Source organism: Thalassophryne amazonica, chromosome 13, assembly GCF_902500255.1.
Source record: "Thalassophryne amazonica chromosome 13, fThaAma1.1, whole genome shotgun sequence".
In the NCBI taxonomy this organism is placed as follows: Eukaryota; Metazoa; Chordata; class Actinopteri; order Batrachoidiformes; family Batrachoididae; genus Thalassophryne; species Thalassophryne amazonica.
This window is the reverse complement of record NC_047115.1, coordinates 27,381,826-27,401,086: the sequence shown is the minus strand read 5'-3', so window position 1 is coordinate 27,401,086 and position 19,261 is coordinate 27,381,826. Positions and strand designations below refer to the sequence as shown.

Here is a 19,261-nt window from a genome sequence, read left to right as displayed (position 1 = left end):
TTACTATGTCTATATTTAAAGCCAAAGGAGTCTCGCCTCGTGCTGTGCTTCCCGCCATCATGTTTGTCTGCGAGTATCTGGAAACCTGGAAAGGATGAGGAAATAATGATAGACAGGCATAACAAAAACATGACTGCCAAATACAAGGAATTTTGGGGCTTTCAGTATAAAGGAATGCATACCCCGTGGAAGATAATACCTCTGGTTTTGGACCGGTACTCAGGGATTTACCCTGTGAACAAAATGTATCCAAAGACCAGAACAACACAACCATCTGACACAAACTGTTTTTAATTTCAAAGGTTGTTTTAAGTTTGACAAGAAATGTAATTTACATGTAAGAAAAAAAAAAAAAAAAAATATATATATATATATATATATATATATATATATATATATATAAGACTGTTAAAGGCCTGAGTAATTATTAACAGCACAAATAGTAACGCAAATGAGTGGTCATTTTGGTTTCCGCTTCTGGTCCCAATCAGGAACTTCTTTATTGGTCTGCAAATAGAGAGAGAGAGAGAGAGAGAGAGAGAGAGAGAGAGAGAGAGAGAGAGAGAGAGAGAGAGAGGAAAAGTATGAAGTGCCTCACAGCTGGAGAGCTTCTCTACTGTCAAAAATAAAAGCTTCACAACAATTTACCATTTCTTTAAATCTTCATATACAGGCATATATCCTAATATATTCTATGTAGTAACACCTCTGTACAAGTGACTGCAGCAAAAATATGAATTTAACTGAACAACAAACAAAAAAGCACACTTAATTAATTATAATACATTCCCAACAATTATCTGATGTCTTAAAGTCAGTTCAGACTGATTCAGGCAGGAATGAGCAAAAGCTAGTTTCCACTATTGTGATGCTGCACATCTGAGCCGCTCCTGGCCAACGCAGAGAACACTGTGGGTCAAACCACACAGTGGCTTTCCAAGGCACTGATGTGGACTCGTGTCCTCATAACTTTACATTGTGTTTGACATGCAACAGACTTAAACCATGACAAAATAATGAAGAAACTTTAGGAATTTGACATTTTTGTCAAACATTTAAAAAAGTGCACATGATAATAATGATAATAATACTAATCAGCCTTTACAATTAAAAACAAACATACTCATAGATACCAGTATGCTAAAACTTATGTGTATACATCTAAATCTAAACTAAAAATATATATAATAATTAATTTAAATCAAGAGTTCATAATTGGCCATAGTCAACCCCAAAAAGTAAACTCAATGACCTGCAACACAGAAAAAAGATGTTATGCGATGCTAACAGGCTAAAAACGGCACATGGCTCAGTTTCTTCTTTGCCGTGGTTTCTTCTACTGTGTGTGGCAAACAATAAAAGCAAGTAGAAACAAGCACATCAGTCCAGACACTGCCAACGTGCAGCAGCACAGTAGTAAAAACTGCCTTTGACGAGGGCAGCAATGGACACAGTTCAGCTCATCTGCAGACCAAGTAGCTTCCACTAAATTTAGTTCTGCTAATTTTAAATAACATTTATTTTAACAAAGTTTAAAGGTCAAAAAATGTTCATAAAGCCTAAATTCATGTGTTTGTTCCTGTTGGCGCTTACACACTAATCCAATAAGTGAAAAATGACACACAGGCAACAAGCATCACCCCAAAGAGATGGAGGAGAGTCGATGAATTAATTAAATTATTAAAATTATTTTTTATGTGTATTTTTATTTTTTGATATTTATTCATTACTTTCTGTGTTGGGAATAAACTGTATGCTGAATTTAAACTGCAGTTTAATTTCATTTAATTATTTATGTACATCTTGGTGTGCTAAACCTTTTTTGAGAACCTCCATGTTTATGCTACACAATATTAAAATTTCAGCTCTTTGTGTCTGTTTTCAGGAATTTAGAACCCCACAAAAATTAAAACATAGTTACGAAATTCATATAATAATGCAATTATCTAATTTCAGTTAAATGTTGAAGCGGTTTATTACTTTAGCATTATTACAGTTAACTTTTCAGTTAGCAGATTAGGGGTTACTAAAGCTAACCTTTAGGTTGACTGTGCCCAACACCAAACGGGGGGCTGTTGTACTTACAAACACAGTAGGTTTGGGGTTGGTTGGTGACTCTTCTTCTGTGGTCCTATTGATATGTTTGGATTGTTGTCTTCCAGCGGCAGAGACCTTGATACCAATTCGATCTGTTTCCAACTGGTTTAGAGCGTCTCCCTGTCTAGACTGCATGCTGATCAGCAACTGCTTCATCATTGCCAACTCCTGGACAACAACACGGGTTTACAGAACACAGGTAAACACAAGTATGAATGTTCAGGAGACACTTGGAGAATAATGTCCAAAAGCTATTTTTTTATGTTACCCCATTACTACCTTCAAAATAAATATCTGTCAACATTTTTCTCATCTTTTGTTCTGAACCACAGGTCAACATAGCTGAACTGAAATCCAACTGGAAGATGACTTGTAATCAGCACAACAAGCTCTAGGGTCTGGTGGGGAGGCAGCCGGGCAGAGCGGAGGACTTTGAGCCATTTCACGGTTCTATTTATCACCCCTGAGGACATGAGCCTTGCATGTCACACGAGTGCACAAACACACACTCGTGGCATTCCAAACACCCAAGCAGAGGAACAGCTGTCTGTGACAGGGCACATACTTTATACAGCAAATGACTGGCTGGTAGCACATGTGTGCTTGAACGTACACATGTACAAGTACACATCGCCGTGTGAGAAAATGTTGCAATGCAGTGCAATAACTTGCATGGTGGGAAAATTGATTCACTTCTTTTATAAGAATATTTCTTTTAATAGTTTGAGGACCTCAGAAGAGGTGTGATCTTGCTGGCCACTTTAATAAGTACACCTACATGTTTATCAGGGTTCCTACAGCTTAAAGCAAGATAGATTTAAGACTTCTTAAGAATGTATTAATGCCAGCTGGAATGTAATTTAAGACAAACATTATAATAATAAAATATTTTAAAAAACAATATAAATAGCGGAGGATTAGGAATAAATTTGGTCAAATGTTACTGGTACCATAGAAGATGGTTACTAGTTTAAACCACACTGCAAAATCTTCCCTGAAAAGCCAACTTTCATTACATTTATATTTCCCCATGTCATCACGTAAGGCCCATGTCGCGGATTGATAATCTGTTCAGTGTGCACAGTCAACAAATAAAAGAAATTTGTTGGTTCTATTATCTTGCTTTGTGTGATGTTACGAGAGGCTTTCACTGATTTATAAAAATAATAGTAATGCTAATAAAGTAAAAATCTAAATAGATATTGCCATTTATTTTATTAAGACTTCTGAAAGACTGATTTAAGACATTTTAATACCAATTAAGGCTTTATTTTTAGATGAACAAATGAAATGCCTTTTAAGACTTTTTAAAGATCCCTGTTAATGGAGATATCTTCTCAGCCAATCAACAAATCAATGCTTTGTGAAGAAATACGTGACTTTTACCATGGAAAAATTGCTAAGTGTCACGCGGCGTGGTTTGAGAAACTCAGAAATGCTGATCTGTTTCAAACATTCACATCAAAGTGGTGCAATGGTTGGAGACAAACCCTTCAGACTGTCTGCACTTCGTGATTCATGGTTTTAACAAAATTTGACAATGCAAAACTAAAAACCTCCATCCAGTGAGTGACACTTTTGTGAGGAAAAAAACACCTGGTTAATGAAAGGTTTTGAGGGAGAACTGGTTTACACTGACCGCAAGGTATCTTGCATAATTTCAGCTCTCAGCACGAGTGACTTACAGCATGTTTATCATGCACCTCTGAACAATCAACTGTGAACATATTTTAAACAGCCAAGGACGTAAACACAGTGACATTTTATTAGACTGACACTTATTCCTTATAGTTGTTACAGTATTTAGCCCAAAATCAAATGAGAGACAAGCCTTTAAAAAAAAAAGGCTGGGGAAAAAAGATTGAAGCAAAGGTCATGTGAGACAGTGAAACAGGTTCCAGTGTCACTGGCTGCACTCTGACCTCTGCCGCACCACAAAAACAATAATTTACTGGAACATCGTGGCTGTTTTCAAAGGCAGGTTTTGCAGGAATGCCCTGTTTTCAGCACCCTAGTGTTTCAGCATAAATGTAGTTTATGAATGTATTTTTCTTTTCTTCCCCCCTTCAATACTATAGCTGTAAATGAACAATTTTAAATCATGCAAGTGTGAATTTAAAATAAGAGAATTTTTTTAAGAAAGCACATTTAAGAAAAGAACACACCTTCATAAGACAACAAACAAACAATTAATAAATTAGAAAGTGTAACACCTGCACGTTATATGTTTGACATGGATGCATGCATCTGTCATTCAGTGACGCCATAATGCAGTGGTTCCCAATCACGGGCCTCAGGGACCCCTAATTGGCATATTTATAATAATAATTTTAATTATAAAGCACTTTAAATGAAGAAAAAAAACAAAAACAAAGCAATTAAAACAATTTTGCAGTACAGTAAAACTCACATATAATGGATTCAGGTGGACCAGCAAATTTTGTCCATTATAATCAAACTCTGCTATGTGTATAAAACTGACAAAATCCATTATATGTATATGTACAGATTAGTTACAACCAGGAGGCGCCAAACGATCTACGGGGCATCCCCGGCACCAATTAGGCTTACACTTTTCCTTGATTAAATGCCTGACCCTGAATCGGGACCTGCTTCATTTAATGACTGGGTAAAATCTTTGTCCAAAAAAATAAATGCCTGCTTTAAATAAGTGTCGGGCATTATGTGCATTAAAAAGATTACATTTGGTTGAGTCACTGTTTTTTCTAAATCCGTCCAGAGTGGTACCTTAAAGTCCAAAAGCCTGATTTATGCTTCTCCAGCTCTGTGGTCATGCAATGACATCGACGTGTACGTTACTCTTTTAAAGTTCTCAGTCGCATTTTTATGCAATTTGCCACAGGAACAGAGGTGTTTTCTGGATTAATTTGTGCCTCAACGAGCTCCACTTCCTTATACAATCATCAACCTCCAAACCAACGCTATGTGTAATTTTCCTCCATGAACTGTGGGTCATTTGGGTGTCTTTTTCTGATTCCTTGTTGTAGAGTTGTTCATATTTGCGGACTTTCTGCCAAACGTATTTGATCCATGATCAAAATGTAATCAGCATGCGCACTGCAAAAACTTTAAAAAGTATGACAGGGGAGGATAGAGTGAAAATGTAAAAGTGACAAATCACAGCCCTTTGTGGTCTCAGTCATTTAACAGATGTGTGGGTTCCCAGCCACACAAAGGGCGCTGATCTAAAGTGGTTGTTTTTGGCTCTCCAAACCCAGTTATATGTGTGAAACAACACCATTTCGTTAATAATCACTGGCCTTGAATTACACCCTGCCTCGTTTAGGCGCCGGGTCTGAGCACAGTTTGAAAAAAAAAATAAAAAATAAAATAAACGGCCAGTCTTTTAATCAAGGAAATACAGTATCCACTTTCCTCAAATCAGCTAGCGCCAGTGCTCAACTTCATTTCACACCTCTGTTACTGGGCATATCTGGACTGCTTTGCCCGGTACATGCGAGGGGTTTTTAATGAAACTGCATTGTGATCGGACAGAAACGTTTTGTCCGATGTGAGCAAAAGTCTGTTATACAAAATCCATTACATATGGTGTTTATTACATAGAAAACCATACAAAAGCTCTGGGACTTTTGCTTTAGTCCGGTGAGTGCGGTTTATACTTGTATGATCACGATTTAGGTGAGTTTTACTGAACATGCAAAATAATTAAAAGAAGCTAAAAACCATTACATTAATGATAGGCAATGGAAAATAAATAGGTTTTAAGACTAATATTTAATAAGTCAAAGATGCCTTTTGAATCCCAACAGGCAGGCTATTCCACAACGTAGGAACACGGCAGGAAAAGGCTCTAAAACCTATTGACTTCTTTTTAACCCTTGGGACACAGAGCAAGTCCGCACCCAGTGACCACAGGGTATGAGGAGGCACATAAGGCTTAACAAGTTCAGCAACATAGTTGGGTGCATGTCTATTTATAGCCTTATCTGTTAGCAACAAATCCTTGAAATCTGCTCTTAGAGTCACAGGGAGCCAGTGAAGGGGAGCCAGTGAAGGGAAGCCAGAATGAACAAACCTCCTGGTTTTCGTCAAAACTCTGGCAGCAGTATTCTGTACCATCTGTAGACAGCTCATACTTTTATGTGGCAATCCAGAAAATGCAACATTAGTCAATTCTGGAAGACACACAATGCCGTGAATCAAAATTTTTACATCAGCCAAAGAGGATAGGTCTGATCACATATATCACATATGAGCACATATAAAATACGATCACATATGATTGTATCTCCCCGCTCTGCCAAAAACTAATGGCCTTATTCCAGTGTGGTCAGTCAATTAAAAGTTAACAGCCACCCGAAGGAGAAAATCAGCTTGAGGACTGGGGTGCCTGTGCGGCCATGACATATGATTAATTCTGTACACGGCTAAACTTTATCCTTAACTAATGCACAACTCTTCAGCACGTTCCACATCATATTGGCTCCAAAGTGTTCGAGTTAAACAAATATGACCTTGACCTTTCAGGGACATCCAAAGTCAAAGCCCAACCCAAAGTCAAAGATCATGTGACCAATAAAAACGTGACACATTTCATATTAGCATTTAATAGTAACTGTTGGGGTGACACGGTGGTTAGTATTGCTGCCTCACAGCAAGAAGGTTGCAGGTTCCCTTCCAACCTGGTCCATTCTGTGTGGTGTTTGCATGGCCTCCCTCGGGGCGCTCTCGCTTTCTTGCACTTTCAAAGACATGCAGGTTAGGTGAATTGGAAACTTTAAATTGACCGTTGGTGTGAGTGTGAATGTGTTTGTCTGTCTATATGTGGCACTGACACAGACTGGCAGTCTGTCCAGGGTGTACTCCACCTCTTGCCACTGGGATATGCTCCAGCCCCCTTGTGACCCTTAGCTGGAATAAGCGGGGATAGAAAATAAATGTATAAACAGTAACCACTGGTGTATCTTTGATCTCAAATCAAATCACTTTGTCCTTAGCTGACCCTCAATCATTCCACCATGCTTGGTCCAAGTTGGATCATGCTCGTGATACTGCTGCACACGGGTGTAATAATGATTTCATCAACATGATGTTCTCATAAAACATGGAATATTTCACTCCAAAGGACAGTTTTAAAGTTAAAAAGTAGTCATATGTTATTTCTTTTGTGCAGTGTTTCACACTGAACACTATCATAAGTTGTTTTTTTTTTTTTTTTTTTTAATCATACCTAAGATTTTTACATGGTACTGCATGTACACATAAAATGTCTGTAAGCAGTTAGAATAACCGACACAGTGATCCAGCACTCATTCACTCCAGTGAAACATTCTCACCAGGTGCATATATCAAAACAGTCCTTTAGGCTTTTGTAATGGATCCATGTCAGACATGTTTTCAAATACCTCTCTGACTGAGCCAGCCAACTTTCTGCACACATGAATGGCAACGAACTATTAGTCTGAGGTGCAATGAGCCATGAGGTACATTTTTAATGGCCCCAATGGCTTCAGCTGTAAAATAAAATCTGGATTTGTGTTGCACAGAAAAATTTCTCCAGCATTTAAAAAGTTGTCTTTAAAACTGTTATGTATGGCTAAAAGACACTCTGGGCCAAAGTGCGTCACATGGTGTGTAGCGTATTTGCCACACAGCTTGCTGTACCTCTTGATGGCAGAGGAGTCGCTCCAGATCGGCGGCCATGCTGTTTTTCACCTGCTGCAGAGCCGCGTGTTCTTTCCTCAGGGCACTGTGTGCATGCACGCAAACAGCAGAGATCAGATAAGGTGAACACCAGAACTGCCACTTGACTTGATAGGAAAAAATAATGATGGCACATTCTAATTTGACTACTTTTTGCACTCTTCCTTGTAATTAAAAGGGTCACGAGAAGCTTGCTAAACAGGTTAGTTCATCGACTGTTCCTGTGGTGCTTTCAAACAAATTACAACAACTTAGACAGGCACCCAAAGCATGAAGAAGTAATGTAATGCATCAATGCCTTTTGTTAATTAAACAGAATGCATTTTAATTTGCTCTGGGGTGGAGTGAAGGAGGCATGCACGCAAAATCATGAACAGTCCTTAACATTAAAGTGTTAAACTGAAAAAGTAGACACAAAAACAAACTTCTTGTAAACTGGACAATAAACAACTAAACATGTAACTTTACAGATGCATTCGGTCAGCAAAATCATTCTAAAATGTAGCATTTTGGTTTACCCGTACAAAGTATAAATCATATGTATGAAACACTAACTTGATAAATAAACAAGAATCTACTTTTTTAAACACTGCATCAAATAATCAATTGTTTGTGTCAAAAGCTTGTTTGACCTTTATTTTGTAAGAATATATCAAGCTTTCCACAGCACTGTCCAAGTGTGATTTCCTGAGGCTGTGAAAAGAACAAGCTGGTGCTTGTAAAGCTTCTGAAATAACACCTTAGCAAACTCGCCACCTTTCACTGAGAACTGTGGAAAAAGCTTTAAATGGCATGAACAGCCACACATCCTGAAGTTCCACAGTAGTTCGACTGACAGCAGCGACTTTCTCTGAGACTGGGGATGTTTGAGAAGCCTGAGCGTATTGTAGAGACATTTTTCTCTCACTTGCTGCAGGGCAGCGTTCAACAGCAGTAAAATTGCAAGACAAATCCTGCAATCTGTCAGCGAGCATGTTTGTTCGCATGAGATAGAAAAAAAAAGGCACAAGCAAGAATAAAGTCAGTGGCATGCTGCATCTCATATCCCAGAGCAACTATGTATTCTTTGGTTTGATTCGGGGTCAGACTACCCGCCTGTGCCCTTGGACAAAATGCTTCATCGGCACTGTCCCAGTCCGCCCGATGTAATGGACACCAGCCTTGGCTAGGGACATAACCTATGATGGGCCTGGTGACCTGTACAAGCTAAAGTATCGTGGGATAAGCACTGGATCCACTGGGTCTCAAGGTCTACGTGTCTCAGGACCTACATATGTAGGATTTACTTCTTCATGCAAGTGAGGTGATGAGAAACCTTCATAGAAATCTATGCAAAACACTCCTGCTCATTTCAAACAGACTCGACCAACAACAGATCGAGGCTGAAATGGGACAAGCCAGGTCTGGAAGCATTTGTTGGTGTTGTATGTCGCCACGGAACCATTTTGGGTCCTAAATGGCATACACCCAGGCAGACAACACGTCATGGGTGCAAGCAACTGAAAATTTTTTGACTGAACCTTTTCTGTGAGTGGACGGCTGAGCGCCCAAGGTACGAGATCCCCTAGGGGGGTCCGGGGACATGCCTCCCCAGGAAATTTTGAACAAATGGTGTAATTTGGTGCATTCTGAGAGCACGTTGGACAGTTTTAATAAGCTTATACAAATGGACTGACTGGATTGACTGTCTGCATTAACTGACTTTAATTCTGCTTTTTCCATTGTTTTCATTCTACATTTATCAAATTAAGTGTGTCTCATAAAACAAATCAGTAATTACACCCTTTCTGTTTTAAGCACATAATTACACTTAAAGACATAACTATTGCCAATGAAAAGCCTTTTACCACTTGTAAGTCATTTAAAACTGATGCAATAGTTAAAAAAATGTAATTAAAAAAAGACCATCATCAGATCAATATCACCAATGGTTTTATATGACGATATATATACGGAACATGGAAACTAATTTTGACAGAAATCCGTATCCAAACAGAGGATTTGCACCCATGACAGGTCCATCCCCACCGCTCAAAACTAACCATCAATCTGCCACAGCCAGGTAAAGATGTGCGTGTCCCCTATATGTGCTGGATCATGCATAGGGAAATGCGTCACATGACCAAAATGCAGCAAAGTTTCTCTCATAATGCAAAGGATGCTTCTCATTTCAGTGACTCTAATTAACTGCTCGTTTGACACAAAGTCATTCCAGTGGTACCCAAGGATTCTCCAAAGAGATCTGGAACCAAAGACATTCAGTTGTCGCATTCAGTCAACAGTTAGCGCAAGACATTCAGTTATCGCATTCAGTCAATAGCGCAAAAGTATCACAACCACAGAGTAAGACAGAAAGCATGACCTCAAAGGCAATGCCAGAGACATGAATCTCACTGCCAAGATAAGCGAATGTCTCTACAAGTTCAAGACTTTCATCACACACAGGTAGACTTCCAGGAAGTTAATAAAGTCCAGGAAGTAAACAAAAGCCTGGATCTTAGTCTTGATCCAGGACAATGACAAACCCATACACTCCGATTGCTCACTCTGCTTCTCAAGCGCTGTAATCAAGGTATCCATTCATTTTGCAAATATCACATCATCGTCCATGAATTCAAGGTCAGTAAACCTTTCTTTGCTGTTGAAATTAAAACAGTTAAAAAAAAAAAAAAAAAAAACACAACACCTCCCATGTCCTTTCCTACCAACTTTTTGTTAGCTTCCATGTAGAACATCATGAGATTAAGGGAACATACAATGGAAAATACATGAGGACTTCAGAAAGGGCAACTCTGGTGCTAACAGAATGCAAATGCACTTAGGTCTAAATTACCTCACTATGCCATGGAGAAAATTATTGACATGAATGTACTGTGGTGAAATTACAATTTTCAGAAGGACGACACAATGTGCATCTTTCCCCCTGAGCACTGGAACTGAGGATTCTCCTAATTTTCACGACTGATCTGGCAGATTGCTGAAGCTCGGGTCTTTGCCTCTGATTTTGTCATTTCAGGCCATCTGTCATTGTGAATCCTGGACTATATATGGTTGCTTAGCTGCAACATTTCTATTATGACATGTTCTTGCAATTCTGTGTAAGTAAGTATGGCCAAAGCAGATGGGCACCCAGCTTAGTCTGGTCTGCTTATTATTTCTTCCTATAATTTAAAAGAAGGCCTGACCGAATTTCTCCTAACCACTGTCGCTAATGTGCTTGCTCATGGGGTGGGCAAAATTTAAACCTTGCTCCCATGTGGTGCTTTGGGGCAACATCTGTTAAACACAACACAGCATATTTGGCCTTCAAATGTACTTCTGTACTATCAGTCTGAACTAAACTTTGATAATTTTACACCAGCAGCATGATGTTTGTGTATTTACTTATTACAAGTAGCCATCCTATGATAATTTTACACTAGCAGCATGATGTTTGTGTATTTACTTATTACAAGTAGCCATCCTACTATCTGTCCCACAGACAGAGAGAGAAAGAGCAGGATCAGACGGCCGGAAAAACTACACCTAAGGTATAATTTATCAGCAGTAAATCGACAGGAAAGTAGAGAAAATACTAAGGTGACTGCCGGCCGCTAGCCCTAAGCTTCACTAACAGACCCAGAATTTAGATAAAGTTGAGACTGAGACCTGTTCCGTTACTAATAAAATTAATTTAAATGGATAGGAAGCATAGTTCCATACTATGCCAGTATGCTAGCCATACAAAAGGCAGAATAAATGCATATGGTAAGTTGACTAATTACGTATGGTCTCTGACAATGGCGGGACTATGTATACCATATTTTTGTTATGCCCTTGAAGTAAAGTTGAAAATCTACACTACAAACATCTCGCAGTTATTTGTACACGTGTGTGGTCCTCTGTGTTTGTACCTGAGATTCTCCTCCAGCGAGGCAATGTGCTGCTTTAAGGTGTTGATCTGTGCATCCTTTTGTTGCACTCGGTCAATCAGGTAGTTATAGGGCTGCCGTGTCTGCTGCAACAGGTGGTTGGCTGCCAACAACTTAGGAACATAACATGCAATTGCCAAATGTCACTTTCCCACAAAAATGTGGAGGCCGTCTTAGATGCTTTAGAAATCACTTTACAAAAAATGCTGGCACACATACTAAAACTCTTCTCTTAATTAATCATTCACGTTACGTGATCCAACAACAAAAGATGGTTCACTTTCAAAGGTCTGTCACCGTGATGTTCCTCATTCCACAGTGACACAATTAAAACAAAAACCTGATGTCAACTGGAAAGAAATATTTCTGTATTTAAAATAAGCCTGCATGTTTTTAAAAATTTATATTGCAGCGTGAATGACTCATAGCAAGAACCGGAGCATAGACTGCCTTATGTCTGATAATGTACTTTATGAAGATGTCTGGCACTAACGTCCAGCAGAGTAGCTTCACAGTCGGAAGTGAGCACAACTGGGAGAGTGGAGAAGGGCAGTTAGTCAGAGTATTTGCATGGGTGAGTTGAGCAGTTAACACCCTTGGCTGTTCTTGTAAGAATTGTTTTTCTTACGTTTTCTTTCATATTTGGTGAATCATAAAGGTACTCCCTGCAAGGGCCAGTCAGTTACCGCTGACATGTGAATGGCTGATGTATTTACTCTCAGATCTGCAGAGCCTCCCTTGTTTGGACACAATCTCTCCTCCCATTGACAATACAATAAAGTAAAATGGAAAACGGGAATACTAGACCGCCAGAGGTGTCAATCTAACACAACTCAGGTGGATGACTTTCAAATCAGAGTGCGAGACGTGACATGTGACTCTGCACGCAGTCACACACCGACAAAATACACACACAAATTAAGACTGAGCAATGTATACAGCCACACACCTAACACGGCTGGTGCAGTGGGGTGGTTGAAGAGGATGGCCGTCTCGGTGCTGACTTGTTGATTCACTCTTCTCACATTATCTGTTGTCATTTTCTTGGCATGGTTGTAAAGACAGGTAGATGGGGCAGACCCATTATTACACTTAGGGCAGAAATCACACACACAAACCCGGGGCAAGGCACCCTACTATAAACATCAGAAATGTGGTCAATGCAGTGATTAATGAAGTAACCATCCTCGCAAGCTGCTGTGGTTTTAATTTTTTTCTAAGTAGGAAAAGCTATGTAAAATTTTGTCTATGGGTCCTGATGTCAAAATATGCAGAAAAAATGATAGATGTCTTTCTGTGTGGACTTTCTAACAAGTGAGCACTGTGTCATAGTGTAAACAAAACTAAATGATGGGTAAGGAGAGGAGCTACATAGGTTGGCTCTGTGACAACGACAGTTACATCAACAAAGAGACTGAGGTAAAAGCTACAATAAATGATTTTGTCTTAAGCCTGATTCATGCTCCATTTATGCACATAAATCGATTCATGCGTTTCAAACGGTGTAACAGTCATTGCCCACATACTTCCTTATGTCCTTTATATTGACATGGATGCAAGCAGTAAATTGAGGTTGACCTCAAAAGTGAGCAAGTTCCAATTCAACTCCATGTTAAAATGTCAAACTTTAGAGCAGAAGTAAATGTTTACAACCTGATAGAAAAAAATGGTTTTGGTCTCTATAGATAGTGTTCCCCTCTGACAACTGCACAGGGCATGATTTTTTTTTCTAGCTTATTATTTTAAGATGTCTTAAGTCATAAAGTGATGCATCCTTACTAGGGATGTCCCGATCCGATCACGTGATCGGAAATCGGGCCTGATCACGTGGTTTCAGACTTGATCGAAATCGGACGTTGCATTCCGATCAGGAATCCGACATAGATTTTATCCTCATTATTTTGATCAGCGCTATTCAAAGGATTCAAAAGAATTTTATTGTCATATGCACAAAGGAACATGTTCCCTGCACAATGAAATGTGTTTACTACATTTAACCCATCCTAAATGCCAGTTAGGAGCAGAAGTCGCCTTTAGGCGCCCGGGGACCAGCTCCAAATGTATATCCTGCCTTAAGTCAACAGCAGGGCTGAGCAAACCATGACCGGCCTCATGATGACAGACGACACACACATAACACACAACACACATAAGCCGGCCCAGTACATGAACACATATAAAAAGCACACACAAGGTAAAATTTCAAGCTCATTATTGCAGATTAATGGGCCTTTCACGCGTCAGAGGCGTCAAGAATTGGTCAAAAAGCATTATTTTTCAATGAGACGCGCTGCTTTTTAGAGGCATCAGAAGCGTTGTGTCAAAAGCTGAGCTAAAGCGACGCTTCTGATGGGAGTGCGCATTGCCGCTTGTTGGCAGGCTGACATGGTCAAAGTTCAACCCAATCTTTTTTTTTTTTTTTTTTTTTTTTTTTTTTTAAATTGAACAAAAGAAAAAACACAAGTTCAACCCAATCCAACTTTCGACACTCTGAGCTGTGACGTAGCTTCACACTGTCCAATAGGAACGACGCATCGGGCCAAAACACGGAAGCCTAGTGGCAGAAACCACTGATCTCTACAAAACAGATCAGTGCAGAAACCACTGATCTGTACAAAACAGAAACGTGTCACAGGACTGCTCATTTATAGAGCAGTTTTCTGAAGAAAAATGCTTGGAAATGTTTTTTGTTGTTGTTACCTCAAAACTTCTGATTACTGTTTAAAAAATGTTTAGAACACTTGTAATTAAAATAGCTAAATCAATAAATGGTTCTTTAGAAACCTTTCATCTGTAAATTCAGACCACTTGCTATTTCAGATTCGCTAATTTTTTGTTTAAAATAAGGAACCTTGGTCATTTATTTTTAGACAAATAAAATAACATGGAAATTTGTACATTTTTTAAGTCTGGTAGATTATTACTTGATTGATCAAGCTACGTGGTGACATTCCACGTCCCAACAACCCGCCCTAGACCGCCACCCAATCCTCTCTGCACCCGACTCTCATGGCCCCCTCTGCAGGTGGTGAACCCACAGGAGGGCGGGCCCACGTCGCTATTTCGGGCTGAGCCCAGCTGGGCCACGTTGAAAGGAGTCAGTTGAGGTGGCTCGGGCATCTTTTCCGGATGCCCCCTGGACGCCTCGCTAGAGAGGTGTTCCGGGCACGTCCCATTGGGAGGAGGCCCCGGGGAAGACCCAGGACACGCTGGAGGGACTACATCTCTCGGCTGGCTTGGGAACGCTTTGGGGTTCCCCCGGAGGAGCTGGGGGAGGTGTGTGTGGATCGGGAGGTCTGGGCGGCTTTGCCTGAGCTGCTGCCCCCGCGACCCGACTCCGGATAAAGCGGAAGAAAATGGATGGATGTTCAAGCTACCTCAAGGAGAAGTGCACTGTTTAAGTTGATAAATAATAAAATAAGGTGATTAAAATGAAAATATTATATATTTAGCATTTTTTCATTGTTCAGTTTTTTAAAGTATATCGGCTCGGGACTCGGTATCAGCAGATACTCAAAATCAGATGACTCGGAATTGGATCGGGGCCAAAAAACCTGATCGGGACATCCCTAATCCTTACAGACGTGGTCGCTTTGAGTGACAGCTGGTGAGCTGAGTTCAGACTCTTGTAGGGTCTTTAGCTCAGGGACCATTAGAAGCGGCTGCTAGCTGTTGTGTAGGCTGTGTCTGTCACTCTGAGTATTTTATGACAAAAACCTGTAACAATATGACTTGTGTGGTGAAATGCCCCAGCAGATCATCTAAGACAGGGGTGGCCAAGTTCGGTCCTCGAGAGCCACATTCCTGGCAACGCGACGCCACACAGGGTTTGTACAGTAAATACACAGTCTGTGCCAGACATGGGGTCAAATACTTTGCATTGTATTTGAATACAAATACTTTAGATTTTCGAATTCCAAATACAAATACTTTATATTGAGTATTTCAAATACAAATACTTTCTATGAACTATAAACAACCAGTCAACACAAAAACTGATAAACCGTTGACAATTTATTGTGAAAATAGCACGACCAAGTAAAGGATTGAATGTTTTATCACAAATTCACTATTATAATATCACAGGCAATAATCAAACTATCACAATCTATATTCAACACGGTGTCACAGAGATTCCCAAGTTTGAAAAGCATTTGAAAAAGTATTTGGAAATACTTGGGATCGGCGATGTATTTGAAATACAAATACTTTGAATTCAAAATCAGAAAATACAAATACTCTGAAAAATGTATTTAAGTATTTTCAAATACAAATACTTTTGTATTTGGCCCCATGTCTGGTCTGTGCAAGGATGTTAAGAAAAATACCCACTCGAGGGTAATGCAGACAATCTTGAAAGTATCTGACAGCAGGGGTGGTGGCCAAGTGGTTAATGCACTTGGTTTCAGTGCAGAAGGTTCCAGGTTCAAATCCTACCCCAGCCACATTTCTCCATGTAATGTGGAGTTGCGTCAGGAAGGGCATCCGGCACAATTCAACATGCAGATCCACCTAGGATTTGCTGTGGCGACCCCAAGTGCAAACAAGGAGCAGTTGAAGGGACTAACTTTACTTGAAAGTATCTGACAACATCAAACACGACAGTCAAGAAAGTCATAATAATATTGATATTACCACAAAATGAGACAACAGAGCAGGCAGCAGTATTGACGGAGAAGACTGTGCAAGGAGATTATACCGGAATATATATATTTATAACTCTGCTGGTCAAAATATTCCACCATTGATAATCATGTTTTTCGTATTTTTACATAATGTTTTGTTTTGTTTGAACTTTGGCTATACTGTCCCAGAAATGTCCAGTGGTATTGCTACATTTTGCCTGCATTTGTAAGCTTTCAGAAAACTGGCACAAACATGGAAAAAATGCATGCAGAGTGTGTACAGAAGGCTCATTCTGTATCTGTGTTTAATGTTGGGCATAAATAAGTCTTTCATAAGTAGCAGAATCACCTTATGTCACTGCGAGACAACTGTGATGCACAAAAAGAGGAAAGGCTGTTGAGTAGTTTTGTGAACGCACTGCGAGTAATTTCTCATTTTCTCCACTACTTCTAACTTTATTCTAATGACAATAATTATCATATCACAACAAAATTAAATGCTTTGATCTTGTGTGTACCTGCTCAGATATCCGCCCTGTCTGTGACTTTTGAGTCTCCAGCTCTCTTCTTTGTGACGTGTTCTCTCTCTCCAGCTGTAGCACCCTCCGGGCCAAGTGAACACTGCACAACAGCCAAACACAAACAAAAGCACATAATTTTGGAAATTCCAAAACACGACACAAACGTGTTCACACTAGCATGTTGTGTCACTGAGTTTCGCCTACAGGCTATGCAGCCAAAATTGTTGTGGCTCGTTTGGGTTTCGACTCCAAATGTTTGCTGCTGAGAAATCTGTGGCGAGTAACAAAAAACAAACAAAAATAGAAATCTGTGATTGCACTCACAAAATGATACACCACGCTTGTATGCATATTGGTGGTAGTAAATCTTTTGTTATGAAATACCACTATTAACAAAATGGTCCACCTTTGTACATGACAAATATGACTTTTTTCTTTTAAACAACAAATGCCCAGTTGTCTACCCTTGGAGGGAATGGACCGGACTTATTTTCGTTCATGCACATCTTTATATATGTTGTGCTGCTCCAATTAAAGTTTCACTGAAATCCATAAAAAAAAAAGTTTAGGAGTTGCATTTATAAAGTTAACAACATTCAGTTGGATGTGTCAATTAAATACAAATATGAAAATATGTCTCCTTGAAGACGGTGTATTAGTAAAAAGTAAGTCAACAGGCACTTCCATGCCAGAGAGTGTAGTTGTGCATACAGACAAACAGAGCCACAGTGAAACAGGTGAAGTTATGCAAATGTGTCATCAGTCCTGCATAATTTTAAGCAGAAAATTTTGCAAATTTTGATTTCTTTTTTTAAGCTGCTCTCCCTGGCTTTGGTACTTTGAGAACATTTTGGGTTTAATTCAAATAACAGTGGAAAACTAATTAATGTTAACGAGGCAGTATGTCAACTGTTAAAAGACCATGAGAGCCTATTTTGTTTGGTGTTTATTTATATTTTATCTTTATAATTAGGGGTTGGTGTTAGCACAAATATTTTGAAATACTCCCTTAAAAATATGGAGACTGTTATTATGAACCAGAAAATGCAAACCATTAACCAAATGATCTAGTTTAACCCCCTTGTACATACTCCTCGAGTCAAAACCCCCCAAATCATGCATTTTTTTCCCCCACTCTGAAATGCTGCCTGGCAAAAGTAGGATGTCTCTGCCTGGAGGTTCGCTTTGGTCAAGATACCTCGCTTTCCTTGTTGAAATCGAGTGACCTCTTTCGCCTCATGAAGGGGTGGTACTATTTTCCACAATTAAATGTTGCGGTGTATTACCCCATTAAAATATGGGGACGGTTATTATGAACAAGATAATGCAAATCATTGACCAAATGATCTAGTCTAAACCCCTGTACATTAGGGGTGTCGGGAAAAAAAAAAAAAAAAAAAAAAAAAAAAAAAAAAAAAAAATCGATTCATGTCCAAATCGCGATTCTTATTTATTACGATTCTGAATCGATCCAAAATGTCCAAGAATCGATTTTTAAAAAGCATTTTTTTTTTTTAAACATTTTCTTGCTTACTCGCTGCGTGTACTGTTTGTCATGCAACAGCTTCCGTACTACAGCGTCCCCGCAAGGGGGGGGTCCGGCGTGCTTCAAACACTTGTGAGCTGCAGAGCTCAGTGGCTGTAGCTTAGCATGGCGGACGAAGAGCTAATTCAGCCAGCACCGTCTTTGCTGAAGGCAAATGTTTGCTGCGTGAGAAGGAGCTTGACATGACTTATGCAGTGTGCAAAATGAAAGTCAAGTACTTCGGAAACACTTCAAATCCGCAAGCCCACATGCTACGCCATCACTCGGAGCTAAAAGAGGGGAGCAGCATTATCTGCCGACTACTGACCAGCGCTTCTCTAAACTGCCAGCCAACTCCAAACGAGCAAAGCAGATGAGTAAATTTACATCTAGAATCACTTGATTAACCTTGTAAAGCTGCATTGTCTTAAACATAAACATTTTTTAAGTAATACAACTATTTCTCAGAGCTCTTTGAATCGAAAATCGATTCTGAATCGTATCGTTACCCCAAGAATTGGAATCAAATTGAATCGTGAGTTGTTGAACGATTCACATCCCTACTGTACATACACCCTGAAGTCAAAACCCTCCAAATCATGCAATTCCACTCCAAAATGTTGCCTGGCAATGACAAAGAGCCTGTAAACCAATAAACAAAGCTATTTCAGTAGCATTTTCTTTATCACACACAAAAATATCACAGGAACACTGTAGGTATTGAGATGTTTGAATAATGTGAGCATTTGGTCAATGATTTGCATTTTCTTGTTCATAATAACAGTCCCCATATTTTTAAGGGGGTAATACACCATGTTTATTTGTGCAAAATAGTACCACCCCTATTATAATTTGGCTACAACTCCAATGTCTGAATATTCTCAAGAATTAAAGGTT

The 19,261-nt window shown here is 39.4% G+C and overlaps 1 protein-coding gene across 2 annotated transcripts in view; it reads right to left on the bottom strand.

Moving 5' to 3' along the window:
- Positions 1-406: 406 nt before the first annotated feature.
- The window catches only part of pibf1 (progesterone immunomodulatory binding factor 1), a 42,784-nt gene continuing 23,929 nt past the window's right edge, over positions 407-19,261 (bottom strand). Inside the window, exons 14-18 of one of the 2 annotated variants that reach the window (XM_034184221.1) lie at positions 16,837-16,939; positions 11,676-11,806; positions 7,744-7,828; positions 2,086-2,265; positions 407-507 (exon numbers count right to left, since the gene is read on the bottom strand). In XM_034184221.1, coding sequence (XP_034040112.1) covers positions 460-507; positions 2,086-2,265; positions 7,744-7,828; positions 11,676-11,806; positions 16,837-16,939 — 547 coding nt within the window. In that variant the 3' untranslated portion in view covers positions 407-459. Of the gene's footprint in view, positions 508-2,085; positions 2,266-7,743; positions 7,829-11,675; positions 11,807-16,836; positions 16,940-19,261 lie in introns of those variants that run through there. The other variant, XM_034184222.1, reaches the window with a different exon arrangement.